Source organism: Takifugu flavidus, chromosome 20 (genome assembly GCF_003711565.1).
Source record: "Takifugu flavidus isolate HTHZ2018 chromosome 20, ASM371156v2, whole genome shotgun sequence".
NCBI classification, from domain to species: Eukaryota; Metazoa; Chordata; class Actinopteri; order Tetraodontiformes; family Tetraodontidae; genus Takifugu; species Takifugu flavidus.
In genome coordinates, this window is record NC_079539.1 from 5717004 (window position 1) to 5730315 (window position 13312).

A 13312-nucleotide genomic window follows, 5' to 3' on the forward strand; every position below is an offset into this window, starting at 1 on the left:
GTCACAGATTGAATATATGTAGTAAACCTTAAATTTAAGAGCTTTAAGCAACTTCAATGTTGTTTTACAACCCTTTTACAAATTTACAGCACTTATTTTAGACATGTGTGCTGAAAATGGAACACCTTTTATATAAATCTTAAACTAATGTACGTAACTGTTACCAGTAGAACTCTTCAAAGGCAGAGAAATTTATTGCTTCTCTCATCAACAGAGCTTCTAGTGGTTATTTTTAGAATGTAGGGGGTTCTCCCTTTATCATCACCCTTCTTTCTTCTGCACCAGCAGTATAGTGTAATGTTGGACCCTTCCTGGCCAGAGCCACATGACATTCTAGTGCTTGAAAAGTCCAAACATGTTTGGAATTCCCTCATCTGTGACACATGACTCCAATTACAGCGCCTGCAATTGTAAGGAAAAGATTCAACCTGGTGAAGCACCCTGGCTTTGTCCATAGAGAGGCCATAGATGCGGTTTATAAAGAGGTATAAACATGCCCATGCACAAACATGCATGCACTTCCACACACATAGGAGGATCAGTGTCATGTACTCCACATCCAGCCGAATATGGTTTGCACACGCACAACAGAGAGAAGCAATGCGTAACTGGGTGGAACCTGAGCGCACTGACCACAGCTGCACCATCACTTTCCTGCAGAAAAGAACAGAAAAAGGTAAGAGGAAGAGAAAGAAGAGGCAAGTCTCTGCCATGTAACATTTTTGGGACCCTGCAAGTGGCCTGTAGTCAATTAAGGCACATTCAAGCAATCGCAACAGTGTTGGCACGGAAAACCAAAATATTTGGGCTTAGCTTGTGGGCCTCGGGCAGTTTTTTCTGCAGATAGTAAATGTTACTACTCAGTCTTTTCAACTCGAAAAAGTATCGCCCTCAGCCTCATCTGAGCAAGTTGACAGGTTAACAGGTGCTACAGCAGACTGTTTACCCTTTAAATCTTACTGGTCTTGCACTAACATTGTTGCTAAAAATCTACTTACATTTGGCAATAGCCAGGGGAGGACAGGGGGGCAAAGGTTTATGATTGCTGTTAGAGAACAGAAAGCCACAGAGAAGAATGCCATCAGCTGGTGGCTTGGTCAACATTAAAAATAGCTGCCAGGAGAGCAGGGAGGCTGGAAGTTGGAGAGATCTGCGAAGGGGAGGAGACCGGGAAACCAGCAGGAGCAGAAAATGGACAAAGGTGGTGTATTTTACTGGAACCACGCTCCACTGCTGTCCCCACAGGCCAGCGGACTTGTAGACCTACAAAAGGCCTCTCAAAAAACTACCCTGCCTATTGAGAATCTGCTAAGAATTCAATAAGCGCCAGAGGGAAATTTAAAGCTCCTGAGCATGACTGCTACTGTGCTGTATGTGCTTGGTTTCAGCATGTGATTATACAAAGATCTTTTTGATTCTATAAGTACTTAGCACAAACATGTGCTTATATATGTGTGTTTACAGCCATGGGGTAAAAAAAGATGAAGGGACTTGGTTACACTGCATGTATGACAGTTAGCAGCAGGCTAGAATTAAGCTGGCCCATAATTACAATAAGAGATTTAGAAACCTCTGTACGAGTGACTCATGTATTCTGTTTAAACACGGCTACCACCAATGATACTGCATTTAGGCCTGTGCCAACCCTACGTGGTAGTTTAAAATAAACAGCAACCTGTAACTAGTTTGGGTGTTTCAACTCATTTAATCACACATTTTCAACTGATCAGCCCAAACATTGGCTGTCTGCAGCCCCCCCACACAAATGTTGCCTCTCTTATGGCAACATAAATTAATGTAATCGGTATTTTCAACATTTTTAATAGCAGCGATGAGTACTCCAGTGATAAATAAAATGAGGCATATTCTTGTTTCAAAGCGAGCTAATTACGATTTTCTAAAACGCCGAAGCATGATTACTGCATGTTCTGACACAGTTCTATCAACTATCCACCTACCCACAGCACCAGCAAAATTCCAATAACCCTTCAACACCCAGGTAGTTGCTGGAGGTCCTCGCTTGCACCAAAGATTAGAAGATCAATGATATGAATGAGTGAAACTGAAGCAACCAAAAGCAAGGTTTCTACATTTAGAAGCTGAAAAAAATTCTAATTTGTCAATGCAAATGAGTTATAAAACTGTCTGAAACGTGATAGAGCTAGAACTACAGTCCTGTCTTGACCCCACTCTCATTAAAACTTATACTTTACATTGCAGAATGGCTGTATTTTCTAAACACAAGGTTTATGCCGGGCAGCCACAGCAGTTCTTATGAGTTTCAGTCAGTTTTGCCTGGATGGGTTGGATAAAGTCTCACCTTGACAGAAAAAAAAGAATCATGAAAGAAAAGGTCTAACCTCAACTGGGTTGCTTGTCTACATACCTGAGTAATTATAACATTATTTCAGAGATGGTGTTGTTTATTTGAGAAAGGTGTCTGCTCAAGCTGTTTCCGACCATTCTGCACCAGCGAAAGTCATTCTAGACCAGTTACGTGTACATTCTTTGTTTTTGCACAGATGCCAGAGAAATTCTTTGCAACATCTGTTTGGTAAGAGGGCTAAAATCAAAACCTTTGAGAGGAAAGATAAATGTTTGTATGCACTTTAAGGGTAAGAAAGCATACACACCGTCCACTGCTTGCTGGAGGGCCTGAAGTTTCCTCTGTCGCTCCTTTATCCGGTCGTATGCACCCGAGCCGACTGATGTAGCCGAAAAGTGATAAGGCTTCCTACTCTTCAGCCCACCGAACTCGGAGTAGTGAAAATCCTTCTCCCTGGAAGCCAGTAAAGGTGATTTGTGCCTCCCTATGGTGTGGGTACTAATGGCAGTGCTGCCCCTTCGTGCATCCTCCAAAGCTCCGAAGCGGAGAGCCTCTGGATCAATACAGGCCAAGTCCACAGAGGAAGCCCAGGTCTTCCTAGCCTGGCTTATGCCAAAGTCCCCACTGTGGAACGGCAAAGACCTCCGGTCCAGTTCAACAGGACGACCCTTTTGCTGCGGGTGGAAAGGGTGCAGGTGGGGATAGGAGTGCTGGTGCTGGAGCGACAGTGGTTTCGGGTACAGTTCTGTGGGGGATTCAGATTTAGGGTGATAATCCAGTTCTGAATACTGTAGTGTTGCTCCTTCGTCAGCCTTTAACAGGCGACCAGGGATTGGCAGAGAGCCCATGGAGCGACTGAGGCCCCTGTTGAGAGACGTCTGTTCTTGCGTCCTGGCCCGATAGCGCTCCAGAACCCTGGGGGCTGCACTCCTACCTGTGAAACAGAGTTGATCTTATCAAGGAGACAGTATATGAGATCATCTAAAATACAAATGGTCTGCCATGGATGAAACTATTAATGCTCTCTGAAGGTTTAAGGAATTTAACAACACAAACATGATTTAAAAAATGATGACGGCAATTTATAGAATCCTACTTAAAAAAGTAAGTATCTGGTGCACTGCAAGTACAGGAGGGAGCCACTGGCAACAGAAGGGAGAGGGTTACTTCTTGAGAAGAAAGGTGCTTACGAACCGGGTAATACTCTTTGCATGTACTTTCCCTAAGGCTGGTTGGAGTTCAACAAGGGAAACAAAGCGCTGATACAAACAGCAGACGAGCAGCTTCACTGGTGACTTTAAACTATGCATCTTTAATCAATGCCATGCCGCGGTTACATAATCGGGGCAGGGAAGCAATGTTTCTGCCGTCCTGCTCATGGACTGGAAAAACGCTGCAGTTTTCTTAGAAACCACTGGGAAGGTTGATCACATTTTCCTGAAGTAGGCCCAATTGAACACTGCAGCTCTTCCCACACACTCAGAAACCAGAGAAGGCTTTAATATTGAAATCTCGTTAACAGCTTGATACAGTGATGGCAAATTGATTCTGAGTAACACATTCTGAAACTAACCATTATCATAACACACCTCATCTATGCTACTCTAGTCCTTCATCCCGAGGAATAACAGAATGTGTCAAAGCTGCCCCTCTTACCTGATGGCAAACCTTTGCCCCTCAGTCTCTCCCGAATTTCCTTACTGCGCTCTGGAAGAGACTCCCTGTCAGTCAGGAGACCATCCAGCTGAGAAAAGAATGAGACAGGCAGAAGGGAAAAATAAAAGGAAATCAAAAACAGGGGTGAAAAACAGGACGGAACACAGACGGCAGAAAAAACACTAATAACATAACTGTCTGCTCGGGCCAAAAAAAAAAGAAAACGCAAGAATGCTCAAATTGAGCTCCATCAAGGAGGGGAACATACCTGAGACAGGCTTCCCAGTACTAATCGGACCAGTTTTCTGATGTAGGAGAAGGGGGGGTCACAAGTGGAGTTCCTGATGTGTTTGCTGCAGATGTCCAGCACCGTGCGCAGTGAAATTCGGCTCAGTGTAACGTCGTCGCACATGTTCAGAAGCAGGCTGTTCAGATGCTCCCCCAACTTCATAGGCTGCACAGCAAACACAAAGTCAGATTTGCACACCAGCAGCTAGAAAAGATGATAAATAACATTTAAAAAAGAACGCTTGCCTCTAGTGTGGTTATGAGGTGGGAATGAATGAAATGTTGATGACCTACTTCGAAACATTTCAAGTATTGTTGGTTCTTAAGGCATAATTAACCACTTAAACTGTTAATCTGTGTTATTAATCTGCAGGAACCCACCCAGGTTAAACCATTGCTTGATGTTGTTGTTTTTTTTTAGTTTAAATCAAATAATGAAGCAATCAAAATATTTGTGGCATATTAAGTCCAACATTGTAACACTGAACCATTTCAAAGAAAGGGTGGTAGTAATTTACCTGACTCTGGGGAATCTCATAATCTGCTCCCCAAAACAGGGTCATTCCCAGAGAATACATGTGCATCTGAAGGGGGGGAAAAAGAGCACTTCAATCACATCCCTGCGCCAACACAGTGGAATGATATGTGTTCTCAAAATAAGAGTAGAAGAATAGATGGAAATTGGAAAGAGCAGCGTAAAAGATTTGGTTTCAGATGAAGTAGCTGCTGAACTCCGAGTGACAGTGACCTGCCTGTTAGCGAGAGCCCGACTAAAGCTCAATAACTGCTGAACGTAATAAATGTTAAATTCAATCTGATTTGGAAGGGGAAAAGTCAAAGACTTTTAGTCTAAATCCAAAAAAAACCCTTTTCCATTTCCTTCTCCGCATTACTCTAAACTCACTGTTTGGGAGAGAATTCACTTCCCCTGAATGTTGAGCTTGGAAGAGGAAAGAATAATCTGAAGATTGCCAAAGAATGCAACATATCCTTTAAGGTCTTTGAGGGAGAAAACTCAGAGACTCACACTTACAGTAGATGTGGAAATTTAAAAGCCGCGCATTAAAAGCAGTAACGCTGTGCCAGTTGTGAAGGGTTTAAAGGAAAATTGTTGGCGCTCCCAGCAGACATATATCTCCCCATAATCTTTAATAATGAGAGAAACAGATTATATTCTCTACACTGAAATAACTCAACCAGGGAAGCGGGAACAGATCTGGAAAACTGACTCAGCACATTTCTGTGTTAAGGTTTGTCGGGCCATGCCAGAGACGAGAATCCAGTCAAGCGAGCTTTTAGCTCCGCTCACACTTCGTCAGACAGGAGGGTGGGTGTCGGCTTTGAGCGCCTGCCACAATTACGCTGAATGAACAACGGTGGGAAGGAGATTTTACTGCTAAAAAGGCTTCAAGAACTTTTGTTTCACTGTTATAAAGTAGCTTTTTTATTATTAATAAGAAGAAATTCCTTTGCATCCATGGGTTACACTAATGTTTACCTTCTCTATATCAGAGACGGATGATAAGGAGACCCCTTCGAGCACCTCTGGAGCAGTAAATGCCCGTAAGTCCTGTTGGGTGACATACTCGTCTGTAAATGAGATGTTGCCAGAAGGCATGAGCAGGAGGGACCATGGAGAGATGATGAAGCCCATGGCTGAAGGGTCTGGACAGAGACACACACAAGTCAACTACAGAAACAATCAGGAACAAAAACAGGAACAAATCTGCACTAGAATTACTTGAAACACCAAACCATTGTTACAAAGACACAGTGGGCGTCATTACTAAGGCTCAATTGTGGCAAGAACGAGTCAAGTCGGAAAAAACAAAAGCAGCTGTCTCAGCCTGCGAGAAAAGAACGGTTGAGACACAGAGCCGCAGCAAGTGCCATGGTTAGAAACGACTTAAAAATATACAAAGGAATGTTTGAGCGGCGCTGCAAAATTCTTTTCTCCGACTGATGGGGAGGAGGGTGGCACAGAGGCGCATGAGGCGCCATATATCTGTTCTCAAACGCTGGAATTCCCTAAGTAAATAAAAGTTTCCTGTTTAAAACATGTGCGACCATTTGACGTTGAAATGGGCTATTAGGTGTTACAAAGTATACACAGGAACCTTTTTGGCTGAAGAGGCAACAACAAAGCTGAGCAGACGGAGACTTGATCACAGGCAAAAGCTTGGACCTGTACCTTTTGATCCCTTAGTCATTTTAAAATCAGTAAACTGTCACACTGTAAGCTCTTCATCCTTAACACAGCCCGTTACTCTGATAAGCTACTATCTGAGCAGTACGTAATGACGGCTGACAGGCCAAGCTCAGACATCTCGGAGTTACAGGCTGTCCCCTACAAAAAAACGCAATGTCAAAAGTGCAAGCTTGGCAGATATAGAAGTGAAAGGCCTCGACACCTGACACAGGAGCTGGCAAGAGCGACAAGACCACCGTGGAAACTCTTCTCTCCAATCTTTAATAGTTTACAGACAGGTAGAGTTTCTTAACAAATCCAAAATATTCACACAAAGCAAGTTCAAATAAATCCCTCTTGTGCAAACACAGTAACTACTGTCTGCAAACACAGAGGAAAAACACAACTGGGCTGGTGACTTGAGTGTGGGACAGTGCGAGTCTATTCAAGGTGTCCGAAAGAAGTCAGGTTAAAGTTTGCTAAGTAAATTGTACTCCGGCCCCAAACTATACATTAGAAGCTGTCCTGATATTCATTTTGGCTGCACCACAACACTCAAACATCCCCTCTGCTTCAGCTAAAGAAACATTCGCCTTTATTGCACTTTTTTATGCACAAAGAAGCAAAATCTACCATATAAACCCTTATAATAGTCTAGAGGGAGACCTAACGAATCAGGCATAACAAATTCACGTTTAAATTGTCGCTATTAATCCACTTTTACAGCAAGCATACTTCTTTACATAGCTCAGTTACTGAGATAATAGCCAGTTCCAACATCTGTTCCTCCAATTTTACCTACTCTCAGCAGTTTAAAGCTGAACACCCCAGTGGCCACAGTTTTGCTAATATAGCTGCGAACCTACACGCTGACGGAAAAAGAACGAAGCGTTAACAATCGTGTCTGTACTGTGCAATGCTTTGCACAGATAAAAAGTGTAATCATCCGAAAGACTCCAGCCTTGCGGTTCGTCTCCCTTACAGCCGGAGCCAGGAACGCTGAGACTTGGTGCGCGCTCCACGTGTTGTGACCTTGACCTCAGCGTTCACGGGCATGTGTTCAGGCTTGTGACAGAGAACTGATTTTACTGGAAGTTGAGGTCAAACTGGTTGGGGTTTATGAAATCTGGTTTGCAGCTTCATGAACAGGTGACACCACGTCGGCTTGCGAGTTGGAGTTTTGTGTTATTAGCCACACATTGACAGGACAGAGGACAGAGGACTGACTCATAGCCTCTCCAGTGTCCTCTGAGTGAAACCTTTAGTCACCTGAAGTTTATTTAACTGACAAAGACTCTCTGGAATGTGGCTGCTCTTTGTGATGGGAGCTTTAAATTGCAGCTCACTGACACAGGAAGAAATAAAACAAGCAGTGCTAGTGGAAGGTGGCTCGACTTGGTCGAGAATCCCATTAAAAGCCATCCTTGTTTTGCACACATGCTTCCGTACCTTTGTGAAAGAGTTCTTGGAGGCTCTCGGCGCTCTGGCTCAGCACTGCCCAGACCTCCTCCTCCAGGAGCGGCCCCCCTCGAACCTCCAAGGCTTCTGCGAGAGACACGTGCATCTTCCCTGTGCAGGCAGAGAAATCAGGGCGACTAATTTATACCACAAGATTAACATAATAAGCTTTGCATAATTTCCTGCTTCAGTATGTGGGAGGAGCCTCAAACACAAGGTAATGTATACATTCAGTGGAATTTACTGTGTGTAACAATCCTCTATAGTTCACTGGATTTCAAAGGTTGATTAGAAATGTAACAACTCTCTAACTCTTGTCTTGTAATTATCCACTCAGCACTTGTCCTGACAGGCCTGCCAGTCGCAGGAAAGCTCATGTGTTCATATTTTCATATCACAGCAAGCGTTCTGAGGTTTTTTCCCCCTTCCTCTCTCTCTCATGCCTCTGGGCAAACTCCCATAAGTCCTTTTTTCCCCCCTCTGTAGCCGAGGAAGTAGCACAAGCACATGATGCACATATGCACGCGGGCTGAGTCGCACAAACAATCATCGCCTCCTACAAAAATGTAAGGCACAGCGATGCTGGAAACTTCGCTCGAGTGTTTACGTGTTTTGAAGTCTGCACTCTTGTGAAACTCCTCTCGTATGAGTCACGGACTGAAAACAAACCCACGTCTTCAATGTTATGATGTTTTGGACTTTTGGCTCAATCCCGCTTCGCTCAAATCTTTCAAAATAAATTTAAGGAATGATTGAAAATACAAGAACAAGCCCACCAAGGCACCTACAAACAGGATGTATGGCAGGAGAACCAAGGTGCACAAGATGAGCCCAGATGATCATAAACACACAACTTTGACCTTGCAACTTTAAAATGCTGCAGTCCGAGACAGCACAGATGCCAAAAATGGGGCACCATCCAAACTGGTCGCATTGGCAGATGTTCTGCTTGGTGCGCTTCTGAAGTGACGGAGCCCTTTTTTTCCAGGGCTCATCATCTGGTCCACCAAACCAGCGGCATTAAACTATATTTATCGAGCTATTTCATCCTGGATCAGAGCGGGGGAGCAAAACAACAAGCATCCTCACTGGTGGGCTTTCCCCCTCAAACTATGCAGAGTTCTGTAAATTCACATTCGTGGAAGAGAGTTAATCAGCAAGCATGGCGCTCCATGTTTATGCAGGAATGCAGGTTAGCCATTCTCGTCTACAGAGGGGTGAAGTCTGTACCAAAGTGGGTTACTACCATCTTGCTCATTACCCATGCGAATGGGGAGAGCGGCTGCTGTGAAGCCTGATTGTTTTGTGGCCCTTGTTATTTCAACAGAGACCTACAGTGGAATGTTTTTATCCGCGCCGAGGCTGCCGCGCAGGGCCGGCTCCTCTCGCGCTGAACTATGGCCGCGCTCATTACTGAGGGGCTTAGGGGGCAGCGGCCCAAACCAACGCGAGCAGACAGCCTTCAACCACTTCGCTCCAACTTTTGTTTTTCGCTTTTGCAGACAACGGGGATGAGTGAGAAACAAAAGGCGACACAAGGCTCGGGAGATGACCCCAGTAACAAGGAATTAAAGGAAAATAATCCTGGAAATATGATAGTGTTCTTTATTCCGCACTTAGGTGAAGCTTTTCTTTCCCTCCCACCTTCCTGTGAGGGATGCGGCTATGACCCATGAAATGGATTTGAAAACAATCCGCTGCAGAAGAAGGGAAAAACACTAGAAACTCTGACTAAGAAGGTACAAATATGCTGCCTGTCCTTTTTAAATGCACACATCCATCACAAAAATAAGAAAATGTGAAAAACACGCACATCTCTCCCCCTCAAACTTCGCCTTTATCTGTGAAACTAAAGCATTTTCAAAGCGACGGGCCATCCCGAAACACAGGATTCCATTTCCAAAAGTATAACTAACAACACAAGATACGGGCATAAATGTGTTCATGTCCTCCAAACATCAGAGCTGTGGTCTAAGCTGGCAAACACATCTGGAACAGAAAACTGGTGAGAGGAGGCAACCTGTGCCAACACTGAGGTAGAACTCTTCCCTGAAGTCCTGTATGCCAGGAAAATTGGGGAACCCCCCCCCCCCCCCCCCAAAAAAAAAAACAAACTCAGAGTGAACCACTATTCCCAGAATTGCACTGTATCATGAGCGAGCGCACGATTCCAATGTAAACCACACACAGCGCCTGCGAAGGTCGGGATTGAGAAACAGCCCCAATGATGTAAGCTTTGACTTGTAGATCAATTTCTACACTGGGATAGAGAAATGTCATTAGGAAAAGTCTCATGCCACTTTTATCACTCACAATAGGGTAAAAAAGAGCAAATCTGAAAGAGCAACTAAAGTCTCACGGACACTTCCTATTAAAAACAATGTTGCCCTGCCACATGTTAGCTACAGATGCCTTCACTATACTGCTGTCCTGCATATTTTTACACTTGGTTCTACAGTTGAAATGTAGCACAATATACCAATATAATAGAATTCTTACTCATTACTTAGTCATAGTAATGCGCACTGGATGGTACTATATTGACCATCGTGCAAAGATGACATCGTAGCATAGCATTTTGTACATATAGATAAATGCACATCCTGTGTGCAGTTACTGTGAAGTAAGCAGTTCTGTCTATAACTGCTGTAGAGTGATGTCACCAGTCCATATGGGCTCCACAGTGCAATATTGTGATGTATCATTATAGGTCCATGTGGACGGCGATGTTTTGTTTTTATAGCTCAACTCGGGTTGGGACCAGCCTGAAGGAGAGTCACAACTATTCCATGATTGTCAACCCAGCTTTGGACTAACAACCCCCATTTCTCATTTTGGTTTCGACCTCATCCGCTCCATTTCTGTTAATCACAGGGTTTGGATGAGGACTCTGACATGCAATGCATGGTTTTTTTTAAACCCCACTACAGCTCCCCCAGCCTCCAAATCCAACCCACTGACTCCTTTTTTCCTATTTTCCCCATGATGTCGCTCTTCCAATCCCACTTTTAACAGGGGCTGTCCATCCCGCTCTGCCACATTTTTCCCCATTCGTGACTGACACATTATAAACTCCCTCTGTGACCTTTGACTTCCAGTCACGTTTCCACTTTTCTGTGGTAATGAAGGGGGAAGGGGTACAACATTCCTTCCTGCCAAGGCCTTAAAATCTTCACTGACAGTGGGGGGAAATTAGTTTACCACACAAATCACAGAACTCCTTCTCTTATGTGCACGGACTTACTGCACACCCAGGAAATACACCCAGTTACTTTTAATTCCGTCTTACTTCCCTGCCAGACATAAAATGCATCCGAGTGTTGTCGAAGGTGTCCACAGACAGTCTGGCACTTCCATACAACATGCGTTGAGGCTTAAAGTTATAGCTAACATGAAGCCCCATTTTAAAGTATCTCGCTGCAGAAGAATCGGCTCTGGACTCAAATGCCGAGTTTCTCTGGAACCAATCGCTTCGCCAGTGATTATAACCAAAGTTCTTTAAGAAAAAAAAACAATCAAAACAAAATAACACCTACAAAACACTTAGAAAGGGACTCACCTGGTGAGAAGGGCTACACAAGAAGCTCAAACACAAATGTTGGTAACACAACGAGGCTATGAGCGGACGCACAGACGGGACCAGCGGCCATCCCATCCACAAAGCAACATCTCGGGTGGTGCTTCGAGGCAGGCGGGCAACAGGTTTGCTAACTTTCCGCTGCGCATTCAGCTACTAAGTTCTCTTCGGAAAATGTTTTCCGAGCTGCCACCATGAAAAAAATAAAAATTAAAACCTCCTCTTCAGATTGTCGTGTTTGATGGCCACTTTACAATTCTGATGTCTGCCCAGCCAATTCACCATGAGTGCCGAGGAGTGGAATAATCCCTCCTTTAGACCAGCTAGCGTGGGCTGACTGGGAGTAACCAGACACTTGGCTGTGGCTGCTCATTGGCTGCTCCTGCTGGGGGCCTGTCGTTTATCCGTCTCCATAGCAACGCCTCACAACTAGGAGTAAAAGCCCAGAGAGCTACTCACCCACGATTGAAGTTATTTCTAATCAGATGTCCTAAACGACGAGGAATGTCATTTTTTTTAAATTCTTGGATAAATTACTACGGTTGTTTCTAAATAACGGGTTGTTTCTAATTTTTTTTAAAATTATTTTATTTAGTTTAGTTTAGTTTAGTTTTATTTTCATTCTATTTTTTTGCACGTAATGGGATGTTTTCTTGTCCTTGGGGCCACGCGAAGACAAGAGCGGACCGTATTTTCCACAGCATCAAAGGAGCCATAAGGAGTCAGGAAGCAATTCGCTGCCGAACACTTCCTTCCTTTCGTGTACTTCAAAGCGACGCAGTTATGCTCCGTCTTGTGCCATCTAGTGGCTGGTACTCTTTATTACAGTCTACTTTAAACAGTCCTAAGAAAAATAGCCCGTTTATTTATGTCAAATACATGAATAAAGGCTGACTACGGTATAAGCGTCGATGCATGATTTTTTTCTGTATTGAAATTGGCCTTGACAGGAATTTAGCGTGAAGGTAGTAGTGGCTATTAGAATAAGATATTTTAGAAATTCATCCTCATTTTTAGGTTATGACAGATTAAAAGATCATTAAATATGTCTTTGTTGAGTAAATTCTCCGGGATTTTATCATGGATTGCCTTTGGAAACCTGCAGGTTTTCCACTTTTGCCAGCAGTTCTTTTAATCTCTTTATGCTTCCTGAAGGCCCCAGCAGGAGCCCGATGTGGGCAGCATGATCTCATTAACAGTAACCAGGAGTTTCTGAATTTGGGATTTCTTCATCTTTCTATTTCTGTCATGTCCTGTCCTTAATAATTCCTCATCAGTGCTGGTCTGAGCCACGAGGGTGATTTGCTATAAAGCTTTGAAGGGCGACTGTTCTGGCAGCTTTGGAAATGTGGGGCAGCCGATAGACTGAAAACATTGGGGTTGCTGACTGGGGAAGATTAGCCCACGTTCCAGCTGCAGAGCATTAGAACCCTTCCTGCAGCTCCAATGACACCTTTGAAATGAGATTTTCATGGAAATGGGGGGATTGGGGGAAGATCCATCTAGCAATGAAGTGTGATGTTTCGAAGAAAGAATTAAATAAATTGTTAAAGTTCTGCTGGTCTTAAATCACATTCCACCTTAAACTTTACTTTGCTCACTTTGCTATGTTTTTCTCTTAAATAGACATAAATTTGCTACAAAACCTGGACAAAAATTATAAAAATATTTCTGCCCAGGAATGTTGAGCATAAACATTATGACTCCAGTAAGATTTTTAGAGGCTTATTTTATTAAAATGAAATAATCCTGCATCTTTTGCATGTTTTCTTTCGCCTGATTATTTAATAAATGCGCGGCACCAAATGTAGGTTGTTAG

General features: G+C 43.7%; 1 protein-coding gene across 3 annotated transcripts in view; it reads right to left on the reverse strand.

The window, feature by feature from the left end:
* ptpn13 (protein tyrosine phosphatase non-receptor type 13) overlaps positions 1–11797 on the reverse strand; it is a 28681-nt gene extending 16884 nt beyond the window's left edge. For all 3 annotated transcript variants that reach the window (XM_057018766.1, XM_057018765.1, XM_057018764.1), the window contains exons 1-7: positions 11476–11797; positions 7908–8027; positions 5769–5935; positions 4789–4854; positions 4251–4436; positions 3983–4070; positions 2634–3260 (exon numbers count right to left, since the gene is read on the reverse strand). In XM_057018766.1, coding sequence (XP_056874746.1) covers positions 2634–3260; positions 3983–4070; positions 4251–4436; positions 4789–4854; positions 5769–5935; positions 7908–8022 — 1249 coding nt within the window. In that variant the 5' untranslated portion in view covers positions 8023–8027; positions 11476–11797. The remainder of the gene's footprint in view (positions 1–2633; positions 3261–3982; positions 4071–4250; positions 4437–4788; positions 4855–5768; positions 5936–7907; positions 8028–11475) is intronic.
* Between the last annotated feature and the right edge of the window lie 1515 nt (positions 11798–13312).